General features: G+C 37.4%; 1 protein-coding gene across 1 annotated transcript; it reads right to left on the minus strand.

The window, feature by feature from the left end:
- Positions 1–307: 307 nt before the first annotated feature.
- On the minus strand, positions 308–8,393 carry LOC139116810 (uncharacterized). Its single transcript, XM_070679486.1, has 3 exons — positions 8,164–8,393; positions 2,463–2,607; positions 308–1,417 (listed from the first exon to the last, which is right to left on the minus strand). Exons 1-3 carry the CDS (start codon positions 8,219–8,221, stop codon positions 1,279–1,281), a joined length of 342 nt encoding a protein of 113 aa, XP_070535587.1. The 5' UTR covers positions 8,222–8,393; the 3' UTR covers positions 308–1,278.
- Between the last annotated feature and the right edge of the window lie 17,942 nt (positions 8,394–26,335).

Here is a 26,335-nt window from a genome sequence, read left to right on the forward strand (position 1 = left end):
TGGTATCCGATGACCCTGTCCTCGACCTCTCTTCTGCAACTAAATGTGGCAACATTCTTGATTTGCCGAACTGATCTTGACGCCGGGATTCCTATACGTTTGGAACCGTTTTGAGTACTATTTACCAAAAGTTATCTAGTAATACAGGACAGCATGATCTCAGCTGAACTCTATCCATGCTGGGCTAAACTTGATACAACGTAACACGCCTCACCTTTGTTCTCACTATGACTAACCCAAAAAGATTGATAAGAAAAAAAAATGTAGCCTACATAAAGACAACGCCAATATAGTGCACTACAGAGGATGAAGCTTTTACGTTTTATAATATTTTATTCATTTTTGTACATTTGAAGAATACAATTTCTTGTTCTTATTCCTGGGGCATGTTTAAATATAGAGTGTTGGCCTTAACAAAACTTTGAGTGCAATATTATGCTGTATTTGACAAATGAATTCTAGTCCGGATGAAAAGTGAGCAGCAACGATAACCCTCGACAAGAATGCGCACAGACTGCTTGTATTGACGATTAGAATAGTTCGACATGATTTGGGTGTAGAAGAAACGTCACTATGAAATTTATTCCGTATAAAATGGAATATCGACCCCCCTCCCAAATAATTGTTGTAGATTTACCGTTACCATCCTATAAATGCTCCATTTAGATCGCATCGCCAAGACAGACTACATGAAGTGAAAAATAAACATGCACTAGTATGTTATGTAACACGCCAGGTATTGCTGTTAGCTAATGAATTATGATTGCCAATTTCATGAATCTTAGAACTGTTTACAATTAGGCTATAGTGCTTCATAATGTCTTCTTATAAAAATACATAAAAAACACCCAAGTCGTAAATGCTCAGTTCCTGTTACAAAATATACAAAAGTGTCTTAAAATTTCGACTACGTCACGACAGGCAGAGGATATATTTGAATTTGTATATGTGAATAAACACAAAGATATTCAATTTGCAATTTGTCCATGATATTGAACAAATTTTATATGTATCACAATCGCATTGTCTTTATCTTTACATGCGTCATTGTCCACAGCAATTACCTTTAGGGTAGACTTGATTTGCATACGTAAAATAAATTTATTATGGCCTCAAAATTACTTGTCACGGCACATCACAATACCTTTCCAAAGGCCAAGTTACTTTATGTAGCTCAATTTAAATCCGTACAACAAAATTAATGAACGAGTTTGAGATTTTGTACACGTGAATATTTATAACTTCTGTGTAAGATTGGAATTTCGATCCGTGGTTCATCTAAACTGTTTGGTAATGAGAGGACCCTCTACAGCAATTGGCGAGACATGCGCAGAAACCACAGCAACAGGCACAGATGCAGATAGCAATGCCGATGACAACCAGGATGGCGACTACGATCAACACTATCGCCCAGACCCTGAAAAGTTAGACAAGAAACATCAAACTGTTAAAATTTCGTGTTTTTGTTGTGAAATCGTGATTAGTAAAATCATCAAATTACTCCATCGGAGAACTTAGCATTAGTGTGAGAAAAGTGCAAGCCATCCCCCTGTTAAAATAACAAGATTAAAACTTGCGATTAAAATCTATAATCTTGAAATCATGAGCTGCAAATGTACCTTTTTCGATTTTTGTATTCAGTACTGCCGTATGCGCGCCTTGTTTGTCACACATCACATAAATTAATGAGGCCTTTTCATGGGCTGTAATTCTAAGTTTGCCGGCACGGTGTAGATCGCTCGCTCCAAGATACGTATTTCAGCATCTATGGATATGAAAATGGGCATCTACAATCTTTACATAATGTGCTACAATCGTACGGTTTTCAAGTTTGATTTTTTCTCTTATTTATAAGAAGTTTACATTGGTACTACAGTAGATCTAAGTTATTCCGCAGCATACTTGCTTTACGCCAAACGAGAAAAATCGAAAACTTTGATTTGTGCTACACAAGTAGTTAATACGTGGAATGAAAACCATTGTGAATTTAAACCATCGATAAATTTTCTCTTCTTTTCTTTCAATGCGCAATGTGCTCGTTGATGCTTATTCTTGATTATGCAAGAAAATAATTGATCGCTTTCCTGGGTTAATCACCGTGACCAGCCGAAGTTTAAAACTTGCAATTTCGACATTTCTTCGGACGTGAGTATTTTTCATCATGTACATGTTTGACAATCCTAAAAACGTTCTGCAAACATTGTGAAGATTACTAGCTGCGTAAGCCAATTCTGTTAGACTGCCAAATATCTCAGTTGGACGCACCTTCGACTAGTGAATATCAATATATCTGCATGACAAAAATGGCACGCAGAAATAGCAAACCAGACCTGGAGCCGCTGACATGGACCCTTTCAGCTTTATCTGAATAAATATAGTAAGGTACTCGTTACAATGGTGAATAAAAATTCTATTGAGATTGAGCAACATTTTTGAGTAAACGAAACAATGGAGCTACTTACGCGAGTGTTTCGTCACAGCATCCATATTGCTTTTGACCATTATCGTAGACAATACAGCAGATAGTGTCTGATGGATCATCAATCAATGGGCGGGGACATTTACTGAATCCGTACTCCGCTGGGCAGTCACTCAGGGAAGCCATTCCTTCAACATGATAAAAAAATCATAAACGTACGGGAAAATATTCCGACGCCCATCAGAATGTTAAATTCGACATGTTCACTACTAAGGGAAAAGCCTGAACTATTTTGCTGTAAAACGTTTGTTAATCTTACATTAATATGTCCTGTGATAAAAGCAGCCAAAAGCTTGATGAGATCTGCATCTCACACTGTGTGCAAAATACCAGAGAAATACATTCAGTTGAACGTTTGCACACATCAGGAATGAATTATCCAGTTTGCAAGGGTCAATGCCATCGAAAAATTATGTACGTACTGTGATTCTCACTTACGACAAATGTATCCTAATATCATTATGACATTGTTACTTCAAATTACACTTTAATGGGAAAGGATGGTACAAGAAGAGAAATAAGAAATTGAGCATGATACAAACAGCGAATGTATGCATTGCTATCATCGACATACTGACAAAATATTAAAACTTTAAACCTATGCCATCGAAGCCCTGCTTACAGTTTTGCAAGACTTACAAGATATTACAATTGAATGCTAGTTTGCATAAACAACTTACGAAGTATGACATCATATATTTCATAATCTTGGAACAAACAAACTCTGAGACTGCGCAAAAGCAAATTCTTGAAACGTTTTAGAGATGACATTTTCATGATTTACAGGAGAACAAAGAACCGATTACATGTTTTTATTAAGCACATTAAAACAATTAGAGAAAACATTCTAATTTTCAGCCGAATTCAAACCCACATAATATTTTACCTTGACCTTGTTATTTTGAAGTTCAAGATGCACAAATGAATAAATATTAGAAATTAGGAATTAGTTCAACAAAGGGCAACAAACACAATATCATATCTTTCTAGATGCCGCCTTAAAAGTACGTTTAAAGACCTCATTAAGACCGAAGTCCTCAGCTGCAGATATACGAGCACAACTACAATGTAACAACATGCAGGATTTCACAACCGAAATAGAATTCTTCTCGAAAGAGTTTTACAATACTGGCAAGAATTGTCGGATAGATAAAATACAGCGAGCAAGAAAAACTTATATACAAAAACACAGCACTGAAGAAAAAAGTCAATAAATACTTTACACATTATACTGAGATCACTACTGTTCCGTCCACTTTCAAGAAAAAAACACCAAAACCACAAAGGAGAAACCACAACCTCAAGGATGCATTGGTCAAAACCACAACGAACACGCAAAAAAGGATGGAAATAGACACGTAAACAATAGTTTGAAAAACAAAAGAATCACCAGAAACCAACACATGATGGGGTCGGAGAATCATGAACAGAACATTCAAGCAGAAGCTGACACAGCTTCACTGATACATGTTTTACTTCTGAATTACGTATCCCTTCTACAAGAATAAAATGAACTAAATCGGGCATATACCACATATTCTGAGAGAGTCTCAGCCCGTCAATTGATCAAAAATTAACGATTTTTAAACAGCAGGTCCAAGGGCGCGCCATAGCATATCCCATGATATTGCCAGGTACATAAAATTAAAACGTTTAACACAAAATGAACGTTTTAAATGCGAATCCCCTTGACACAATATTAGCTTCGATGTGTGCTGCTCCCCAATATGGAATTATGCAAAAGGCCGTATTAGAGTGTGAGTTAATTAGAGTGTTGTTCTTACAAATATGAGAATCGATTAAAAATGAAGTACGTCTGGCCTGTAGCAGCGTTAATGGACAACTCTCACATCAGTGTACTAGATCTTCCATGGTAAGATGCCGTACAAAGACAAATATGTTTTCATTTCAAGTCAAATTCACATAAGATATTTCTGCCTCGGGCTTACGTAAACGAAATAAAATACAGAATTCTTCATCTGAATTGCCCTTCAAAGTATAATTTTTTGAGAATGTGTCAAAATCAACCGCAAATACTTCGAATCTGCTGTGCAATTTTTCTGTGTGCTCTATTTGGGAATCCTTTCTCGTTGTTTCATAAAAATTGTCAAGTTTGTCTGTTTCAAAATAACATCGGTCTAATCAATGATGTAAACTTACCGCGAGCATCGATTCTGTAATTTCAAAGTTTTTCTTCAAATGATACCGGTATAGAAAAAAAAACGAATGAAAATGTCATACGCCGCTTGAACGGAGAAATGAATTTCTCTGACCTAACGTTTACTTGTGGGCAAGGGCGAGAGCCTGTGGAAAGCCAAAAATTAACGGGCGAGGCTAGCCGAGCCCGTTAATTTGGCTTTCCTCGAGCCCGCGACCACAAATAAACGTTAATGGTCAGAGCGGAGTCTGTTTTTTTCCATTATATTATCAGCGAACCCAAGAAAACCGTCAAAATTTCCGAAAATTTCTGGACAACTGGGCACCAGAACTGAGCAATACGCGACGCACTGTTACGCGCACTGTAAAATGTTTGCAAATCTGGAAATATTTTCAGAAAAAAGTATCTCAACTAGGCTCACAAGTGCTCCATTTTATTTTGTGATTGATTATGATTTACGTTTGAGCTTTAAAATTAGGATACTTTGATTTGTTAATGTTATTATTCATATTCACGTGCATATAAAGAGACCATTACTGTGTATTTGTGGTCAGTCACGTGGTTCAGCTCGACCAATCAAAATGCGACAGGCAGGGCATGGTAATATAATGCTATTTGAGTTTCACTTCTTCGCTTCTATTTCTATGAACAGCACACCGATAACGGAAAACTAAGAATTATCTAAACGGTCATTAAACTTCCGGGTACGCAGTGTACTGCAGTGTCAGTAAGTGATGTCAGTGAGGGTCAAAGGTAATGGTCTTGTCTTCTAACAAAACGAAAGAGAACAATCTGTGTGACTTGTGATAAGAAATAATGAAGACTCAGATACGATGACAAAGTTTTATGATACGAAAATTTATAGAATATGTTTCGTGGAACAGGTTTTTATTTTGCTGACAACTTTCCTTATATTATGTTACCGATAACTCAATCCAAATAGATTTATTCTTCCCTGTCATTTATTAATTATCGACAAAACTATGAGATTTACAGACTAAGAAATCGCATGCCTGCATTTTGTAAAATGGTCATATAGTGTCGCGATACAGTTCGAGTCACTAAATCAAAAGAGCACCTGCAAAAAAATCTCCTCTGCTGTACATTTTAGAGGTGACCATCGAAACCGTTAGCAGACCGATAGGTCATGTCATTAAAGTTGGGAGTTCTGCTTTTCTCTCTATACTTGCTTGAACACGTACGTATTAGAGTGTTACCCTTCATTCTACATATGGGATTTATTATTCTGTTCAGATCGGACTACAGTACAAAAATTGAATAAGTCAATGGTGTACGAATTAGAGTGCTGCGCGCATGATCTTCATTCTAGATATGGAATTTAAGCAACCATTCTGCACAGTCAGATTACAGTTACTGTACAAAAATTAAACGAAATCAACATGTATGTATTGGAGTGTTAGCGTTCACTCTAGATATTGGATTTGATTAAATATTATGTGCATACCAGACTACAGTACCCTCCTTACATCTGGTATTTCAGTTGCCGATGTTAATCAGTCGCTGCAAAACGACGCCACTTCAGTGAACGATTGGGTAATTAACTATGGCATGGTAGTCAATGGAGGCAAATCGAAAGCCATGTTGGTTGGGTCTCGCCAAAAATTAAAATGTGCAGAGACAATGGGTGATAGACTTGATATTGCCATTAATGAGTGTAATATCTCTTGTGTTTCATTTGAGAAGATTTTAGATGTTACATTGGACAATGTTATTACTTGGGACAAACATATTTATGATTTATGTCTCTCTCTGAGTAAGAGAATAGGTTTACTTCGACAATTGTTCAAATTCATTCCATGTCACCTCAGAAAAGTTCTGTATTACGGTTTAATTCAGTCAGCTATTGATTACTGTTGTGTAAGTTGGGAAAATACAAATTTAAAAAATTACTGAGAGAGTGTTTAAGTTACAGAAAAGAGCACTAAGCGTTCTTCTCAATGTCGATCTAAATATCTCAACCAAGTTACACTTTGAAGCAGCCAATGTTTTTTTTTCTGTTAAACAATGAATCTTTTATTTTACATTTTAGCCTAAAAATGTCTTCTGTATACTCCGCCAACGAATCTCCCTGAGAAAATTTGACCATTAAACGATGTTCATGGTTACCGGACACGCTCTGGTTCAACACGTAAAGTGCTATTCCCACAATTCCCTACACAAACAGGCCAGAGGATATTTTCTATGCGTGCTTCAAGTTTCTGGAATTTACTTCCTGATGATATTCGGTGTAGCCACAATGTTGAAACTTTTAAAGCTAAATGTTGTATTAGGGATAATAGTGACATGAAGAATTGTTTTCTTTGATTCTCATATTTTCTTATTGTTTTTTAAACTTGTTTGCTTTTGAATTTCATTGATTTTTAACCACTTATTTACGGATTTTAGGTCCGTATCTTTATGACCCTATGGGAGATTACAGCCTTGCTGGGTATACTTTAACTCGATTTGAGCATGAAAATGGGCAATTCTTTAATGTGAAATAAATAATAAACAATAATAAGTAAAAAAATTAAACAAAACCAACAATGTTATATACAGAATGTGTGGCGGGACGCCATGGAGACTTGACAACGTAATCTATCTGACCTTCATAAGCTTCCTTATCTAATATGTGATTTTTAACAGACTCCATACAGCGATGAAGTTGTTGAGTTTCGGTCGCTGGACATCATGGAATGTTGATTTATACAGTGGCTACAGAACATTTCCGTAGATTTCGACGTAATTCTGACTCAGTGTGTAGGAAATTTTGGTCTTGAAAACAGTTATTTTCAGTGTTCTATAGATTACTTTCATTTCGTTCACTAACACCATTGGGATACTGATAAAATAGTCTATCAAACTCTAGCCTGAACCAAGCATGCTTGAAACTGGATCCCATCATAACTAATACACGACATGGAACCCTTTTGTTTTGTCCTGTGACTCCTGTTGACAACATACAAATCAATGTCAGGCATGCTCATTTCAGATAAACGTAAACATCCTCATTTACAAATAATGACCGTTTTGTTTTACCAGACTGTTATCCCCATGCCCAGAGTTGAACGGCTCTTTTCCGACCGTCAGTTACTGGAGACTATTTTATTTCAGTTTTGATTGTGTTATGATCACCCAGGCTGCAGCACAGGCGCACGTCTTGGTATAGAGCATGGGAGCCGAAGTGCAAGACGATCGCCGACCGCCTGTGGGCTGCCAGTGTGTCCTCCATGTACTGTTTATAAGTTAAGCGTTATTTCGATATTGACTTTAGAGTTTCTGACGATATAGAAACTTATGAAGTTTCTTTTAAAAGTTTGCAGACCCTGTCTGCATGTGCACGTGGCCAGAGTTTTTCTCAAGAAATATAAAGACAGATTCATATTCAAGGAAACAACCAAATGTTACGCAATATCCCTTTTACGCAGAAACGTTTACATATCATCGTACTTGTCACCAGTTCAGAAATTCTGAACTGTGGTCGAATAAGAATACTTTTATAAATTCTTGGAGCTGCAATACCTACCATACGCTGCACACATCAGCACGAATATCGTGGCTCCATACATGCGATTCAGACCCATCGTGCCAAAATTTAGGTTTTCTTTACTTCAAGTTGGTGTTACTTCCCCTTTAGCTTGTGTCGCTATATGGCAGTCTGCTCGTGGCTGTTCTTCAGTTTGATCAGATTGAAAACATCACGGGTCATGTGACTATGATTCATGTTCCCATTGGTGGGATGGGCGAGTGCACATTGACCGGAGTCACCCTCGATTGGCATGTTATAACGTCATTTCTGCTTGCCAAAGTTTCCAAGGCTAACTTATGGGTTCCGAGGAAGAAGAATGAAGAGATAGATTGGTCAGAAAGACAGGTCACTTCGGTTTAGGGTTTTTAGCAGAAATGTAAATTATACTGTGTGAACTCTCTATTTGCGCTTCATCGCGGCCATAGCAGTGACCTCGAGTCAACTTCCCTTGTACCCATGATTTAGAAGGCCAGAATAACAACTAGTTTAATATTAAAACTCGGTTTAGTTGATCAGTTAACGACCACGATGACGCACCAGCACACCGGGGCATGATGTTCACCTGATTCCCATGAGTCAGGTCAGGTCAGGATTTCTGAAGATATGGAAACTCATGAAATTTCTTTGAGGAAACAACCACATATTACGCAATATCCATTTTACTCAAAAACGAGAGTTTCTTCATTCAGGTGATTTCAACGCCGATTTCGCATTGTATATCTCTTTAAGTATAGTGACACGTGTCAGAAGTACACCATGGTTGCGCCAGGTCATACCTGTTCCAAACTCTATACTGACTCTACTCGACCTTACACAGGCATACGTATATGTTCAGTCTACTTAAACGGGTAAATCGGGCTTTACAATATTTCTGGTTACCAGAATAGCTGCACGTTATTTCATTAACCGAATCTCAGCTTCCTTTCTCTACAAAAATATTCGCATTTAAGCTTCTAGTTTACTATTATTCGCAAAGTTTGTAAAGTAATTGTGCCCAACAACGGCATATCTCTGGAGTTCAGTGATTTCTCACATCGGTATGAGGTTACGGAAGAAACAGTCAGGTTTTAGGCAGATTACGACTATAGCTAAAGTATAGAAGTAAAATCATCGGTATTTTCTAAAAAAAAAGCTGTGGACCTTGAAGAAAGAGCGAGCCTATGACGTAGAGTTACTATATCACCGAGCATCAAAATTTATTTGAACTTTTCATTGAATAGTGATTAACATTGGCCGAAGGAAAGAATATCGGAAACAAATACAGATGTACCGTTACAAATTCACGAAAAGTTACATACTAGGAGGAAAACTATATCGCACTTTAAATGAATAATTTTAAGAGAAGTAAAAAGAAAAAATGCAATATGATTTATGTAATTATTATAATTCTGATCGTGCTTGTTTTTTATTTAAACAGTTAAAATAGAATGATTGAAACGTACTAGTGTGAGTGAAAACAGGAACACGGATCTACCATTGATCGTGAACGCAAATAGTTTTTAAATAAATGGTGTAACACCTTTTCCAAAATCAATATATCCAGTGTAACAATGATATTTATATACTTGTGTATATCGTCAAAAGAATAGTCCTGATACATTTAGTCTAAAATACAGATATGAAAATAGAATCACGAATAGACAGGATTGAAACTCTATAAATGATGTTTAGGTCATCAATTATTTCCCTGCCGGCTGTTTTTCGTGTAACAATTTCCTGAACAGAAGAAAAATAATGAAGAATATATAAACAAGTTTTGAGACAAAAACCTGTTCACTTTCCGGACAACACTGCCTGAATTAATGTTACACTATTTCAAATTTTAAAAAGATGAGACAAAAAACTTTGTTCTAGACCCGTATCAAAAATCAGGTTGGTTTATTAGATAGAATTTTCATCGTTATCAGTACACATATACCCTAAAATAAAAAAGCTGGAATTTAACTCTTCCAAATTTTGGAATCATTGACAATGTAGTAAAAAATAGCCAAATTTTAATATACGATTTGCATTTTAGTCATTTTCTTATGAGTTTTATACAGTACGAAATAACATAACATGAAGGTTCCTTCACGATCATCAGGAGTATTTGAACGAATTTACGCATGGCATTGGTCAGAAATACACGATGGGCGAGCTATTTTTCATTTAGGAGAAAACAGAATTAAAAACCCGCAAAAATGCTGATTCATCGATTACAAATCTTGTGTTTTGTTTTTACTCGCAGTTACGACTCTGTGACTTACCACATCCACATAGCCTGCGTATTGCGCTTAAAATTCCAGTCTCTGTGCCTCTGCGCCAGTATATAACGAGCCGGACCATTAATGCCAATAAGACCAAAAGTGTCAACACCAATAAGACGATAGTCCCTGGTCTGTCGAAAGAATAAGCGATATACGAACACTGAAGAAAGGTAGAGAACAAGGACAGAGCAACACACGAGGGCAAAACTGAAAACAGACAGACATACGGACAGGCAGAGACATTATTAAAGACTAAGACAATGATATATGGGTAAATTATTGAAATTAATATATACAGCCGAAATTTTCATAAAATTGACATAAATAGTGGAGAAGTCACAAAAGATTTTGGAATTTTAAAGCATTTTCTTGCCGCCGTCGCATGATATCACCACCAGTGTTTTAGCTCACGTGTTCACACACCTGCTGAGGTATGCTGGTATGAATATTCTACGCTTCCGTTGATGTTCGTACGCTCAGACATTTACAAAAAGTACAACGCCAATTTCATTGCGACGTCACCGGGATAAGTGCCGCAACCTGTTTCTTGTATCGAAACAGTTAGTTGGCCATTAGTTTGTTGGTCTCCTTACAATGCCGTTAGCGTAAGTCGTTTCGGCCAATCGCTGTACGAAAAAAGCACCAACATTGATTAGCAAACATCAAAGGTACCGATCCAGCCATTGCAAGGACATTCGGAGACAACCCTTTGAGCTTGGCTGTCAGTAACATCAGACAACTTCGAACTCACAACGTCAGGCATCGCGTCACCTGGCGAAGACATCAAAATATGTCGTCAAATACTAAGTTTACTTCCTTGTGAGTCGTTGGCTAATCTTATTTGTTATAGTCCCAATCAATTACAATGAGTTCTAAAGGCCTAAAGTGGCCGGGGTTTGGTCTTGGTGGTTAACTGAACCCCAGCGTGTGTAAATTTTTGATCTCACATGTATTGTGATTTCATTTCGAAGAAACATGGACACTGTTTCTCTCTGTAGTATAGACCTAACTTTGCAGGCACAACGATGCATGTACAATACAAAATTCTATAGTTGACAAAGACAATCTGTCGGGACTATAAACGCTGTATCGACCTCTTTCGGGTGTGCGAGAGAAAGTGTATTTTACAAATAGAAAAAGAAATACTGCATAGCACATCAAAATTGCGGTAAAAAATGGCATCACCGGACCAGGGGCATCTTCCAGGGTATACGAAATGTGATTCCTCGATGTTAACAAATGTCTCAGTACTATTATGTTAATTATCCAAATTCTTTATATGCACAAGTGTAGAAAATTTTTCATTGGAAAAACATTATTCACAGTTTAATCACAGTGATAGACTCCTATGTATGGTGGATGAACATTTTAGATGAAATTCCGAAGTCAAATTTCTTGTACACGCAAGCACCTGTAAACATCATATTCTAATCAAGTACTATTATGTTAATTATCCAACGTCTGTATATGCACAAGTATAGCAAGTTTTTCAATGGAAAAAATTATTCACAGTTTTATATAGACTCTCATGTATAGTGGATGAACATTTTCGGTGACATTCAAAGTCAAAGTTTTTGTATACATACCAGTTGTAACAACCCTATTCAAATTAGGTACATTTATGTCAATTATCAAATGTCTATAAATGCAGAGATATTGCTAGTTTTGTATTGAAAAAGCACACAAACGCTTGCGTAAACACATTGCGATCAAACTGTAATTTCTGTCCAATACCTTTTAGGAATAATTTCCAAATTATAGCAAGTCAGAAGGCGGAATTTGGACGTTGACATATTGTGAGTTTGTAGGGGGGGGGGTGATTTGGAAAAATCTGAGAATCTTTTTTTGGATTCTATCGCCCTCCCCTCCAGAGGTGTTTGTGTGTTCAGCTTTACTCAAGCAATTGGGGGTCATGAAATTTTTGTCATCTTAAAAGGGGTCATCAATTTTTTGGTGCAACTGGTAAGGGGTTCATTTATTTTGACTGATGCCGGCCCGGCCCTTATAACTGAACGCTCACTTCTAGTTGTCGTAATATTCGCACATTTCAATATAAAACACAGTCAGAGATTTTTAAACTAAAATATTCGCATTTAAAGTCTAAGTTCAAAGTTTACTTTTAGTTACAAAATTTGTAAAATATCTGTGCCATATCCACATCTTTATTTTTGTCATTTCCCTTATTGTCATACGATTTTAATGAAGGAACGTTCTTATATTAGGTAGATTATACGTGATATCAATACATTGAAATAGTAAAATCATCTAAAGAAAAGGTTGTTGACTTTAAACGTTTGAGAAAAAAACGAGACCATATCATAGAGTTACTGTATTACCGGACGTCAATGTTTATTTGAACTTTTCATTGAATGATGAATTAATATCGAAGGAAAGGAAGAATTTATATCAATCAGAAACATGAAATATGCATGTACCATTAAAAGTTCACGGAAAGTGGGATACTTAGAGCAAAACTATCGCACTTTTAATACATGATTTAAAGAGTAGTGACAGAAAAGGTACACTGTCAAACAATATAAGTAGTATCTCGTATTAAACACAATTCATGGAAAATGGCCGACGTTGTCCTTTTAATAATAGTATCAATATAGGGAGAAAACAGAACTAAAATCCCGCAAAGATGCTGATTCACTAATTACATATATTGTATTTTGTTTTTACTAGTGATTACGTCTTTGTGACGTTAATAATGGTATCAGTGTAAGTGCTTGGTTTTTCATCTAAACAGTTGAAAAACAAAAACAATGAATGAAACCTACTTGCATGAGTGAAAACAGGAACACAGATTTATAATTGCTCGATAACGCAAATGAAATTATTTTAAAAACTGGTGTAACCCCTTTTCGCAAATCAATCCATCCAGTGTAACAATGATATTTGTGTATATGATAACTGTGTACATGGTCCATAGAATTGGCCTAATGCATGTGTTTTAAAATACAGGTAATTGCAATGCTTGTGGAATCACGATGAATAGATAAGTTGAAAACTCGTTTAGTTATTTTGCTGATTATTTCCGCGCCCCTGGTTTCCCTCGTTCGTGTTAGGATTTCCTGAAAAGAAGACCAATAATGATATACTACATTATAAAATTTAATTCAGCAATAAAACAACAGCAAAATTTTGAGACAGAACATAGTTCAGTCTCTGGACCACACTACCTAAACTAATGAAAAATTATTACAAATTTAAAAAATATGAGACAAAAACTGAATTCTCCATCCTTATTAGAAATCAGGCTTTAAGTTTTTTATTAAATAAATTTTCATCGTTATCAGTACAATTACGTAATCAAAATTCGAATGCTGGAACTTATCACTTTTAAACTAAGGAATCATTGACATTTTTGTAAAAAAATTCCAACATTTAGAATACGACGGGCATTTCAGCCACATTCATATGCGATCTAAATAAAATATTACTAAACGAAAGTTCATTCAATTTCGTCAGGTGTATTGACCGGATTTCGCATTATACATTCTTTTTAAGTCCAATAACATATCGGTCAGAATTACACCATAGGAGCGCCATTTCCATTCGGGAGAAAACAGATCTGAATTAAAATGACGCAAAGATGCTGATTCATTGATTACATATATTGTATTTTGTTTTAATTAGTAATTACGACTTTGTGACTTACCGCATCCACAGAGAGTGCATATTGCACGTGAAATTTCACTTCTTTCTGTACCTCTACGCCAGTAGATAATGAACCGGACCATGAAGGCGATCAAGGCCAAAAGTATCAACACCAATAAGACGATAGCCCAGGGTCTGTTAAAAGAATAAGCGAGATAGGAACACTGGAGAAAGGTAGGAATTCCTGGAATTCAACAAGAAAAGGTGGCAAACGGATAGCAGACACTGGCAGAAACAGGGCAACACACGAGGTCAAAACTGAAAACAGGCAGACATACGGACAGACAGACAGATAGACAGACAGACAGACAATAAAGACTAAGGCAATGATATATAGGCGTAAGTGAACGGTTGAAGTTTACATTTACAGCTGAATTTTCATTAAATTTACATGAACGGCGGATAAGTCAGAAACGGTTTCGTAATTTAAAGCATGTTCTTGTGCCCGTCACATCATACCGCCCTCAGTGTTTTTATTTATGTTTTCCAGATATTCTGGACAATCATAGCGTGCTTGACGCTTAATGCTATACGATCTTGTTTATACGTTTTGACTATGTAATGAGTCATGCGACCCATACGCATGCAGAAGTCAATCTCACTGATATTGAATACACCTGATAAAGATGTATATCGCAATAGATCATGAACTTTGACATCGGCGACAGCGTAACCTACTTACGAAATCCCTGAACTGCACTGGGCATCACAACACTGGTGGTCTGCTTTGTCGTCAGTGCCGTGATGGAGTATGCAACAAGTCGTGTCCTTGCGATGGTCAAATGTGTTCGGACGAGGGCATGACGGGAACGGATACGTCGATGGACAGTTCTTAGCATTAGTTCCTGTTGTAGTTATAATATTATTAATCTCAATTAGCATAAAAAATGTACACAAATTACAGTAGTAATGTGTTCAGAGAATTCTAAAATAATTAACAAAATCTAGCAGGTAGGATCAACTTGCTTTTGCTGGGTCGGTCAAAACTAAAGTTCCATAACATCTTTTAGGCATACTAATGTTTTATGGCAGCTATATCTACTTTAGTACACGATAGTTGTACCCGTAGAACATAATTTTTTCAAACTGTGTATTAAAAAATTAAAATTTGACTGCGTGTCTCTGAAAAAAGTAAATGTTGCTTATTATTGTCTTCGATAATGATTTATAATCTGATACATCAAAGGAGAGTATACAAGTATATACACGGATTTGCATCTAAGCCCTGGCAGGACAATGCCCGCCGGCGAACCAAAAGTATGTCGTGTGCATGTACATCACTTTTTATTTGTATATTCTTAATTGCACTGTCCGTTGTCTAAAAACGATATAGTTCTCTTGATATCGCTTCGGTTCTGCCAAACGAGATTTAGGCAGTCTCTGCCAATCATATAAAATCAACCTATTCTCATTTCGACATTTCCCGTACGGCCAATTCAGCTTGCCGCATTCTTCAAATTCCAAGCTGGCCAAGAGAACCCTTCCCCTCCAACTCCTTGTGTTTTACAGTACAATTGACCCATTGACATGTCGAAATAAAACACTGTACACTATAGTCTCATCTACACTTCCGTCATACTTGCCAGCACCTGGTTCGCCGTAACAAGAAATCATTGACATCCAGTCGTGTATTTATGACCATGCTTAAAAAGGCAACATACAATTGATAACATGAAAAAGAAAACTGCAACATTAGGCTCACTAGTAAATTAATGCTCTTTAAATGGATTGAGCTCTATTTCATATATTTTAATCATCTTTTAATTTTAAAGAAATACATTACCTTGTTCGTATCGAGTCCGTTAAGCATGTCAAATTAATAATGTCAACTTTGCCAAAGGAAATGCATTGTGCATGTGTACAATATACAATGAGGCATGAAATTTGACATTGCATAGAGACTGGTTGTATTGACAAGCTGAACATGGAAAATCTTGATATGATTTGAAGAAAAATCTAACTTTCAAGAAGCACATAGTGACCACTGGTAAGAAATCTAAAACTAAATTGAATCGAGCTTCAAATAAAATCAGGTAGTGACAATTGCAAAACTTCTTTGAGGTCCTACGGCTGTGACCATAGAAAGCACGTAATCAAACCTAAGTAGGTGCAAAGGGTTATTGCGGAAAATAATTCACCTGAAGACCCCGACCCCTTTGAGGAAATTAAAATACAAAGAAACTAAAATACCAAGAGATAATATTTGTGAAGGGTATTCGTGTCAGGATTTCAGAATACCTTCACTATTCATACTCCATCTCCCAGACAAAAATAAGATGCTTTGCAAAGTCAACTGCAGGTGTCTTTAAATCCCATAAAGTTAGACCGACAGGTCTCGGTCAAAACAAGTGCCAACTTGACTCGTTTGAACAAACTTGGCATTCAGAATTTCCACGAGTAGTTAACGCCAGTTTAATTGCACTATCACTGGGGTAGATACCACTACCTGCTTCTTGTACAGTCGGTTAGTTGGTCTGTACTGTGCTTGGTCATAACGTAAGAAAGCATTACCTCTTGCTGTACGAAAGCACCTACCGGAAACAGCGAACGTCAAAAGCGCCGATCCAGCCATGGCAAGGACATTCAGAGACAACCTCATGATCTTGACTCTCAGTAGCATCGGAAAACTTTGACAAGTACGATGAGATAACTATCGAAATGGATATGGCTAGATTTTTGGGAGGAATACTATGTTACGTGCAGAGAAAACGAACAAAAGGGTGAACTCAGCAGTTAACGTTTAAACAAAATTTATTACGAAAATAAAACTAATTGCTAAGTTAGGGATAGGATACAAGCTTTAAAGTGTACAGACTACTTATCTCAGCTGGGACGGCAAAGCTCCAGTCTCAGAGTTGTAACAGTCAGTCGGATGAATGAACAGTCCTTGGCTTGCAGGCTTGAATTTGCACAAAGTCCACAGTATAAATCCAGCGTTGGCAGTGAAGGTCTTGAAAAGTCTTGAGAATGACTACTGCTGGAGTTTAGTAACACACAAGAGACACGATCCCAAAAGTCTGACTGGAAGCTGAGCACGTCCCTTTTATAAAGGCATATAAGAACAATCTAGAACTTTTATTGACATGCTAATTACTGTTCTAAAATTATCTCTCTTACACAACTAATTCAACTTCCAGAACATTCCAAACATGACTAATTGAATTCAAGGTTGTGAGGTCATTAAGGGCAGTGACCTTGAGAATGTTCTAGACTAATTGAACTCAGGTCATGATGAGTGTGGGGGAAATGACCTACATAACACACCCCCTCTTCAAAAAAGGAAATTTTTCAAAGAAAAATCTTTCTTTTGCAAATGTAATCTTGAAAAGATTTAAGTACTCAATTTTTTTTTTACTCTAAAGTAAAATTTCTTGAAAGTGAACAACAATGAAGTCTAAATACGAGAGAGACAGTCTGCAATTAAATTGTCTCTGCCTTTGATATGTCTAATATCAAGATTAAACTCCTGTAACATTAAACTCCATCTTAGCAATCTCTGATTTTTGCCTTTAAATTTCTGCAGAAAAACAAGAGGGTTGTGATCAATATAAACCACTATTGGCTGATTTGAAGAAGTAACATAAACTTCAAAATGCTGTAAAGCTAATATCAAAGATAAACACTCTTTTTCAATTGTAGAGTAGTTTCTCTGGGATTTGTTAAATTTGCGTGAAAAATAGCAAACAGGATGATCTACCCCATGACTATCCTCTTGCAATAAAACAGCACCAGCAGCCGTATCACTAGCATCCACAGCTAATTTGAATGGCAAAGTGAAATCTGGTGCAGACAACACTGGAGCACTTTGCAGTATGGCTTTAAGTGTATCAAATGCCTGTTGGCATTGCTCTGACCAAACAAACTTTACTTTCTTTTTAAGTAAGTTAGTCAAAGGCTCAGTAATTGTGGAGAAATTTGGACAGAATTTTCTGTAGTAACCAGCCATACCGAGAAAGCGCATCAGTTGTCGTTTGCAGTTTGGTATGGGAAAACTTGAAATGGCACTGATTTTGGCATCAACAGGTTTTACCTCACCCTGTCCTACAGTATGTCCGAGGTAAGTTACCCTCGCCCAACCAAACTCAGATTTGGCAAGGTTGACAGTCAACATTGCTTTGCTCAGTCTCTCAAAGAACTTCCGCATGAGCTTGATGTGTTCCTCCCAGGTGTCACTATACAGGACGACGTCGTCAACGTAAGCTGCACATCCGTCTAGCCCGGATATGACGTCGTTGATCATCCGTTGGAACGTTGCCGGAGAGTTCTTCATTCCGAATGGCATCACCTTGTACTGGAACAATCCGTCTGGTGTAACAAAGGCGGATATTTCACGAGCACGATCCGTCAGAGGGACTTGCCAAAATCCCTTCAGTAGGTCAAATTTCGTCACATACTTGGCTTTTCCCACTTGGTTGATGCAGTCATCAATCCTCGGGATTGGGAAAGTGTCTGTCTTTGTTAAAGTGTTGACCTTCCTAAAGTCTGTGCACATACGATAACTGTGATCTGATTTGGGAACAAGTATGCACGGCGAACTCCAGTTACTTTTACTGGGTTCAATAAAGTCATTGTCCAGCAGGTATTGACTTCTTCCTGGAGATATTTGCTTTTGTTGGATTCAGTCTGTATGGATGTTGTTTTACAGGCTTACTGTCCCCAACATCAACGTCGTGATAGATGACGCTCGTCCTCGTTGGAACATCTTGAAATAGGTGTTTATATTCGTGGAGCAGTTCTTTCACCTGTTGTTGTTGTTCTGGCTGGAGGTGTGCCAACTTTGTAGACTCCAGCTTCTCCAGGATTTCTGAGTTCTGAAGCTTGACCGAGCCCAGCTTTGCGTTTAGAGTATTTTCACTCAAGTCAGTTTCAGTATCACTATCTTCATAATGGTTTGAACTGACTGCACTGACAGGCTGAGTTATAGTAGGATTATCCCTATCCAAATATGGCTTAAGCATATTTATGTGACATAGCTGTTTTTGTTTTCGCCTGTCAGGTGTTATTATGATGTAATTTAAATCACTCAATTTCTTATCAATTAGGTATGGCCCAAAGTAACGAGCATGGAGTGGTTTGCCAGGAACCGGAAGTAGAACAAGAACTTTTTGACCTGGTTCAAACTTCCGTTTTGAGGTGTTTTTATCATATTTGGTTTTCATTGACTGCTGAGATGACTCAAGATTTTCTCTGGCTAATTCACATGCTTTAGAGAGTTTTGTACGAAAATCTGACACATATTGCAAAATATTCAGACAATCATCATCGTCTGATAGGAATTTCTCTTTAACGAGCTTAAGTGGGCCACGGACTGTATGTCCAAATACAAGCTCAAATGGGCTAAAACCAAGAGACTCCTGAATTGACTCTCTAACAGCAAAGAGCAAAAAATGAATTCCTTCATCCCACTGTTTCTCTGTGTCAAAACAGTAAGTCCTAATCATGTTTTTCAAAGTTTGATGAAATCGCTCAAGAGCACCCTGACTTTCTGGATGATAGGCGGATGACCTGTACTGTTTAATGCCTAGCTGATCCATTACTTGTTGAAAAATACCAGACATAAAGTTGGAGCCTTGATCGGATTGGACACATTTAGGGAGGCCAAATAAAGTGAAAATTTGACTAAAGCTCTCACTATAGTCTTTGTCTTTATGTTTCTCAGTGGTATGGCTTCTGGGAACCGAGTTGATGTACACATAATTGTCAACATGTACTCATTTCCTGATCTTGTTTTTGGTAGGGGCCCAACACAGTCTATTAGAATCCTACTAAATGGTTCTTGGAATGCAGGAATTGGCTGTAAAGGGGCCTTTGGAATGGTCTGATTCGGCTTTCCTACCATTTGACATGTGTGACAAGTTTTACAGAAATGTGCTACATCCTGCCTGAGATTAGGCCAATAAAAGTGACTGAGAATTTTATGATAAGTTTTCCTGACTCCTAAGTGACCAGCCCAGGGAGTTTCATGGGCCAGGCACAATATTTCAGCACGGTAGGGCTTTGGAACCACAATTTGATGTTTTATAGCCCAATCGTCATCAACCAAAACATCTGGAGGTCTCCATTTACGCATGAGAATACCAGATTTTGTATAATAGGAAACAGAGCTATCTGAAGTTTTACCTTCATCATCTACCCTGTCAAACAAAGACAAAATATCTGGGTCTTTGTGTTGTTCTGCAATGAGATTTGATCTAGAAAATGTCTGACTTTGGTCAGCAGAAGTTTTACTGGAAGTTTCAAATCCACGAGGGATAACGGAATGATCCGTGTCAAACACCTGACTGAGAAAGGTGTCATTTAAGTCAACATCTGTGACATTATTTTTGAGAGTATTTTGATTCTCGGAAGTTTTCTTTGACATGGCTCGAGTAATGGCACATGAAGGAAATAAATCGGGTATCTCTTGTTCAATTGGCTCTGGATCCTGATCTAAAGTAGGATTATCAGTCACAAGTGGATTAGTAATGACCTTGTCCCCGGCAAGGTCGTTTCCAAGAAGAAGGTGAATCCCTTCAAAAGGCAAAAAAGGCCTAATACCTAAAGTCACAGGTCCAGAAACAAAGTCCGAAGACAAATAGACATTATGGAGAGGAACAGGAATGAAGTCATTGCAATCTACCCCCTTAATAAGAACTTTAGAACCTGAAAATGACTTTTCAGAAAACGGCAGGGTATCTGCCAACAAAAGAGACTGGGAAGCCCCGGTATCTCTTAAATTTTGACAGGGGTAGCGGAAGAGAAATCACTAGAAAGTGATATAAAACCATCATGAATAAATGGTTCGAAAATACCCATAATGCTATCTTGAGAAGAATTGACCTTGACCTCATTAATTGGGGATAAGAGGGGTTTAACCTCAGAAAATGTGTTGCACACATTATTAGACTCTAATTGAGTTGATGAAGAAATAAAGCCGGTGGGCTTAGATCCACTTTGACCACTTTGACCTTCACGTTTTCTTCTCAATTTGAAACACTCTGACATTAAATGGCCGTCTTTCTTACAATAATTACAAGAAAGTGTACCAAACTGTTTGTCAGAAGGAGATTGAGACTTGGGATCTGATGATGTGGGAGTGTTACTTGAACTGTGTGAACTGCTGTCATTTGATTTCCTACTCTCCTTTGAGAAATTCTTGGATGAAAAGGAGGAGTTAAATTTACCTGCATTGTTTCTGTATGAAAAGGACTGGGATGGTTTGCTGAGAAATGAAGATTTGTGGGTCAATGAATAATCATCGGCCAAACGTGCAGCAACCTCCAATGTATCTGCCTTTTGTTCATTGATAAATGTCTTGATGTCACTCCGGATGCACCTTTTAAATTCCTCAATCAAAACAAGCTGTCGTAATTTGTCATAATTCTGACTGACCTTTCCGAAGAACACCAACGATCAAACAGTTGTTCTTTTGTTCGAGCAAATTCAACATAAGTTTGATCCTTCACCTTCTCACAATCCCTAAATTTCTGACGGTAAGCTTCAGGCACCAACTCATAGCCCTTGAGAATTAATTCCTTCACAGAATCATAATCTGAAGCCTGCTCTACTGACAACTGAATGTAAATTTCTCTGGCTTTACCCACCAAAGCACTCTGCAAAAGCATAGACCAGGACTCCTTAGGCCAATTCAGACTCTGAGCAATTTTCTCAAAATGGAGAAAATATTTGTCAACATCCTTTTCTTGGAAAGGGGGAACTAACCTGAAATGCTTAGTGATGTCAACTTGTCCGAAGGGAAGAATTTTCCTGACTGTCCAAGCTCTAAACGTTTTATTTCTACCTGTAATCGCTGTTCTTCTAATCGCAATTCTTTTTCTCTCTGTCTTTCTTCCATTTCTAATCTTTCCTGCCTTTCTTTTTCTTTCTGTCTTTCTTCCATTTGCAATTCTTTTTCTTTCATTTCCTTTTCTAATTCCAATTTCTTAAGCTCCAAATCTGCCTGTCTCTCTTTTTCCATTTGTAATTCTTTTTCTCTCATTTGTAATTCTAGTTTCTTGATCTCCAAATTTGTCTGCATTTCTAATTCTAATTTTCTGAGTTCAGAGGTAGACTGGGCTCATAATCTTTCAGGTGGATTCCTCAAATTGGCCTAAATCAACTAGATGTTTGGCAATACGGTACTGTATTTCCCTCTTGCGCATAGATCTTTTAACTTCTACTTTAAGGAAATTTGCCAGTGCTATGAGGTTGTCTTTTCTGAGGGAATTAAATGTGTCCTGATCAAGGTCATCCATAAATTCGTCTGGTTTAAATTCCGCCATGATTGGATTTGGCTGAGTTCACAGTGTACAGTAGTTTTGAAAAGGCTGGCAAAATGTTGTCAAACGGCTCAAAATATTCGTCTCCCGGACGAGCCCCCAATTTGTTACGTGCAGAGGATACGAACAAAAGGGTGAACTCAGCAGTTAACGTTTAAACAAAATTTATTACGAAAATAAAACTAATTGCTAAGTTAAGGATAGGATACAAGCTTTAAAGTGTACAGACTACTTATCTCAGCTGGGACGGCAAAGCTCCAGTCTCAGAGTTGTAACAGTCAGTCGGATGAATGAACAGTCCTTTGGCTTGCAGGCTTGAATTTGCACAAAGTCCACAGTATAAATCCAGCGTTGGCAGTGAAGGTCTTGAAAAGTCTTGAGAATGACTACTGCTGGAGTTTAGTAACACACAAGAGACACGATCCCAAAAGTCTGACTGGAAGCTGAGCACGTCCCTTTTATAAAGGCATATAAGAACAATCTAGAACTTTTATTGACATGCTAATTACTGTTCTAAAATTATCTCTCTTACACAACTAATCAACTTTCCAGAACATTCCAAACATGACTAATTGAATTCAAGGTTGTGAGGTCATTAAGGGCAGTGACCTTGAGAATGTTCTAGACTAATTGAACTCAGGTCATGATGAGTGTGGGGGGAAATGACCTACATAAAAACTATCAAAATACTGTAGATTAACTTCCTTGTACGAATGGCTAACTCTTATATATCATCACCCCGATCAACAATAATATGTAAATTACAACCAATAAAATGCCAAATAGTCTTTATGTAGAGTTATACGGGCGAAGTGGCCATTTTGTTACCTTTTGTTGTTATCCGTATTATACAGCCACATTCCTGTTCAACCTGAAAAGTGTAACGCTAAAGATTTTATCCTGACAATTATTTGTTACTGAACAGCCTATTGTTGGAAAATTTCTTTTCCAACAATAACGGGAGCAGTAGTTTAACTTTTTTGATCATATTGATATCATATTTTCGGAGAAACTAGTACATTTTCTCATATCGCACATTAAAGTAAGCCTAACTTGCACGCATAATGCAGCGAATGTTAGCATGAAATGCTACTGTTGACAAAGGCAATAAGTGTTACGTAGACATTTTAGTGTAAACGACAAAGTGCATTTAAAGGTATTATGCGCATCGAAGGTGAAAGACTAAAACTTTTGCTCAAATAACCTAAGATTATTACCAAAGTTGAAATTCAAAATGGCCGCCATCCCTAGTAACTCTATGGAAAAAATAAAAGTTTTGATTTTCGAAAAACTAAGACAGTGATAGGTTTTCTTACTCAAGGGAATTTAAATGATATCCGACAAGTGGTAGATCAGAAAAGAATTGTCAAAGTTTGAGTCTGAATATATGTCCCCGAGGAGCATTCTATCTGAAGAATAGAAAACAAATATTACACAGTGCAGCTAAAAATTGAGATTTTAAATAGGACAAGGGCATCTTCCTGGGTATACGGAAAGCAAATAATTCACAAGTGTCCCAGTGTTGCCCCAACCATTCAGAAATAACATTCATGGATTATTTCTCGGTCACCCTAAGTCTTCATAGGACAGTGTTGAAATGAACTGAACTGAAATGAGTAAGTTCCAATGTTTATTTATGAACCAATTTATTACTTAATATTAACTGACAAATTACACTTTTCAAGAGATCATAGAAGAGTGAAAACTTTTGTCACTTTATCAGTAGTTTTTATGAATTGACAGGAACTTATGAGAATGAATTGTGACCAAACTTGTTTTAATTCATCGTCCGCGGCTTTGTTGCTGTTGCTGTTACTGCAGCTGCTATATCCTGAATTAATGTAAAAGTATGCTTGCACGATTTTTGAAGTTTCTTTATACATTTTTCGGTTTTGTCGTGAAATTGATATCACATACTGGGTTTGAGTTGTCCATCGTAAATTCTTGATTAGCACATATTTGTTTGCGACGAATGTTACTTTTGTAAAGTCATTGAAAATCAAAACGGCTCGGGTGCCATCTCCGCGTGCAGTACGGTTCTCCGATCCGATCCGATTAATGTGTTGCGCGATAAAATGAGAAGCATCATTTGCAGTACAGCTCAGTAGAATACCAGGTGTCAATCTGTCGAAAGACGAAAGATGAACGAAGCGAATGAAAATTCTGATCTTTAAAAACGACTTTTCAATATATTGCCGGCCATTGTGTTTCTCTTCCCGGAATGTCTCCCCGATCTTTGAGGTTTTGCAACCGTAAACAAATAGAAATGGGGCATCATCCTGTACAGTTTTGAAAACTAAAGACAGATAAGATAGCATGCTCAACGCCAGGATCCAACATTGGTTGTCACCATACTTAATGTGTATTAGCTGTCGATTACAGGTATGCATACTAGCTTGGTAATGTACTTTATCTCTTCCAACTATTAAGATAATTGCTAAATGATGCAGACTTACAAGGTTATCTGTTTTTAAAAACAATATGCCGTTTGTTTTTACGGACTCTAGAAATTATGTATGATGATCCACGGGTGCCATCACTCATTTGAGATAAGGTAACATTCAAGTCTACTCTGAATTATCTACACAATATATTTTACTTACAAATTACAACTGTTGCTTGTTGTACTGTTCAGTGGTCAACCACAAATCTGACGCAACATCTCCTGTGGACTCCTGCTTCTGTGCCGGTATATGATGAACAAAACTGCCAGAATAATCATTGAAACTAACACCAAAAAGGCGATAGCCCAGGGTCTGATAAGTAAATCAAAGAGCGGTAAAACAGAGGGAAGAGTGGACTGAGAAATTGAGATGTGAGAACCACTGACAGGCAGCAGACGGAATAACATCGAGGAGACTACGAACATATAGCATGCGTGACAAGCACAACAAACTTGAGCGATCAGATAAAGACAGAAAGAAAGTATCCTGACGAGGAAACATAATATATAATTTAAAAAACAAGGTTAGCAGCTACACGACTATGTGGGCGAGGATGTAAATAAATAGAAGGTAATAGATCGCATTTCACAAAATTAAATTGAGCTATTGGTATGGTTGATTATAATACGAATCATATCTTGTACTGCTTCGTATCTTCTTTTTTGAAAGAGCACATATTCTTGAAGTATGCATTTAAATATTTTATTTATACATGTACATTCTGACATGCAGATATTTAGACCTTTTGACAGCCCTTGCTTCACTATTAAGCTTCTCATCTGTGACCTAAACTGGTGTGCTTGCCCAAGCTAAAGGCGTAGCAAACACCGGGTCATTGAGCCGGGTTCTCAGTGAGCCTAACTTGCTAGAAAGACCATTGAAGGTTCATCACCATACGGTTGAGGATAGAGCTGCGTAGCAAGCGAGGGTCAGTGATGAGAGAGTGAAATACCTGGCCCCACACGGTCTTTCACACTTACGAAATGCCAGATTTACTCTTGACGTCACAGCAGTGATAGTCTAGGATATGGGCAGTGCTGTGATGCAGTATGCAGCAAGTCATGTCCTTGCGATGCTCAAAGGCGTTTGGCCGAGGGCATGACGGGATACGTCGACGGACATTTCTTTGCAAGCGTTCCTGTTGTAGTGAGAATTCAGTCGTTGTAACTATTGTATACGAACTTAGAGTAATCTCAGCTTGTTTGTCAGAGTAAGTGAACAAATTTTGCGATAATTACAGTATTGATATGAAGCACTTATACACGCCCTATCCCTCATCGTGTGACATCATTAACGGCACCGATTAGTATGTTTAAGAAAATTAGTGTAAAATACCTTTCTTAACGAAAAATAGGTACCCAACAAAAATCATTTTCAATTGCGATTCTTTTACATCGATAAAGAAACGCAACAGTGGTTATGATGAAGTGACCAGGTTTATGGTGGTATTTGCGATCGTTTGGTACTGTGTCGGAGCCAAAAAAGCAAGTACAAGTCGATGTATGAAAAACCGAAATGCAACGAGCACTAAGCCGGAGACAGACTTTAATGGACGAGAAAG

Source organism: Ptychodera flava, chromosome 18, assembly GCF_041260155.1.
Source record: "Ptychodera flava strain L36383 chromosome 18, AS_Pfla_20210202, whole genome shotgun sequence".
In the NCBI taxonomy this organism is placed as follows: domain Eukaryota; kingdom Metazoa; phylum Hemichordata; class Enteropneusta; family Ptychoderidae; genus Ptychodera; species Ptychodera flava.

Coding starts and splice junctions, on each gene's coding strand:
- LOC139116810 (XM_070679486.1), bottom strand. CDS start 8,221: ATGGGTCTGAATCGCATGTATGGAGCCACGATATTCGTGCTGATGTGT. Junction 2,608..8,163: donor GCTGATGTGTGCAGCGTATG/GTAGGTATTGCA, acceptor ATCATGTTGAAG/GAATGGCTTCCCTGAGTGAC. Junction 1,418..2,462: donor TGCTGTGACGAAACACTCGC/GTAAGTAGCTCC, acceptor CTAACTTTTCAG/GGTCTGGGCGATAGTGTTGA.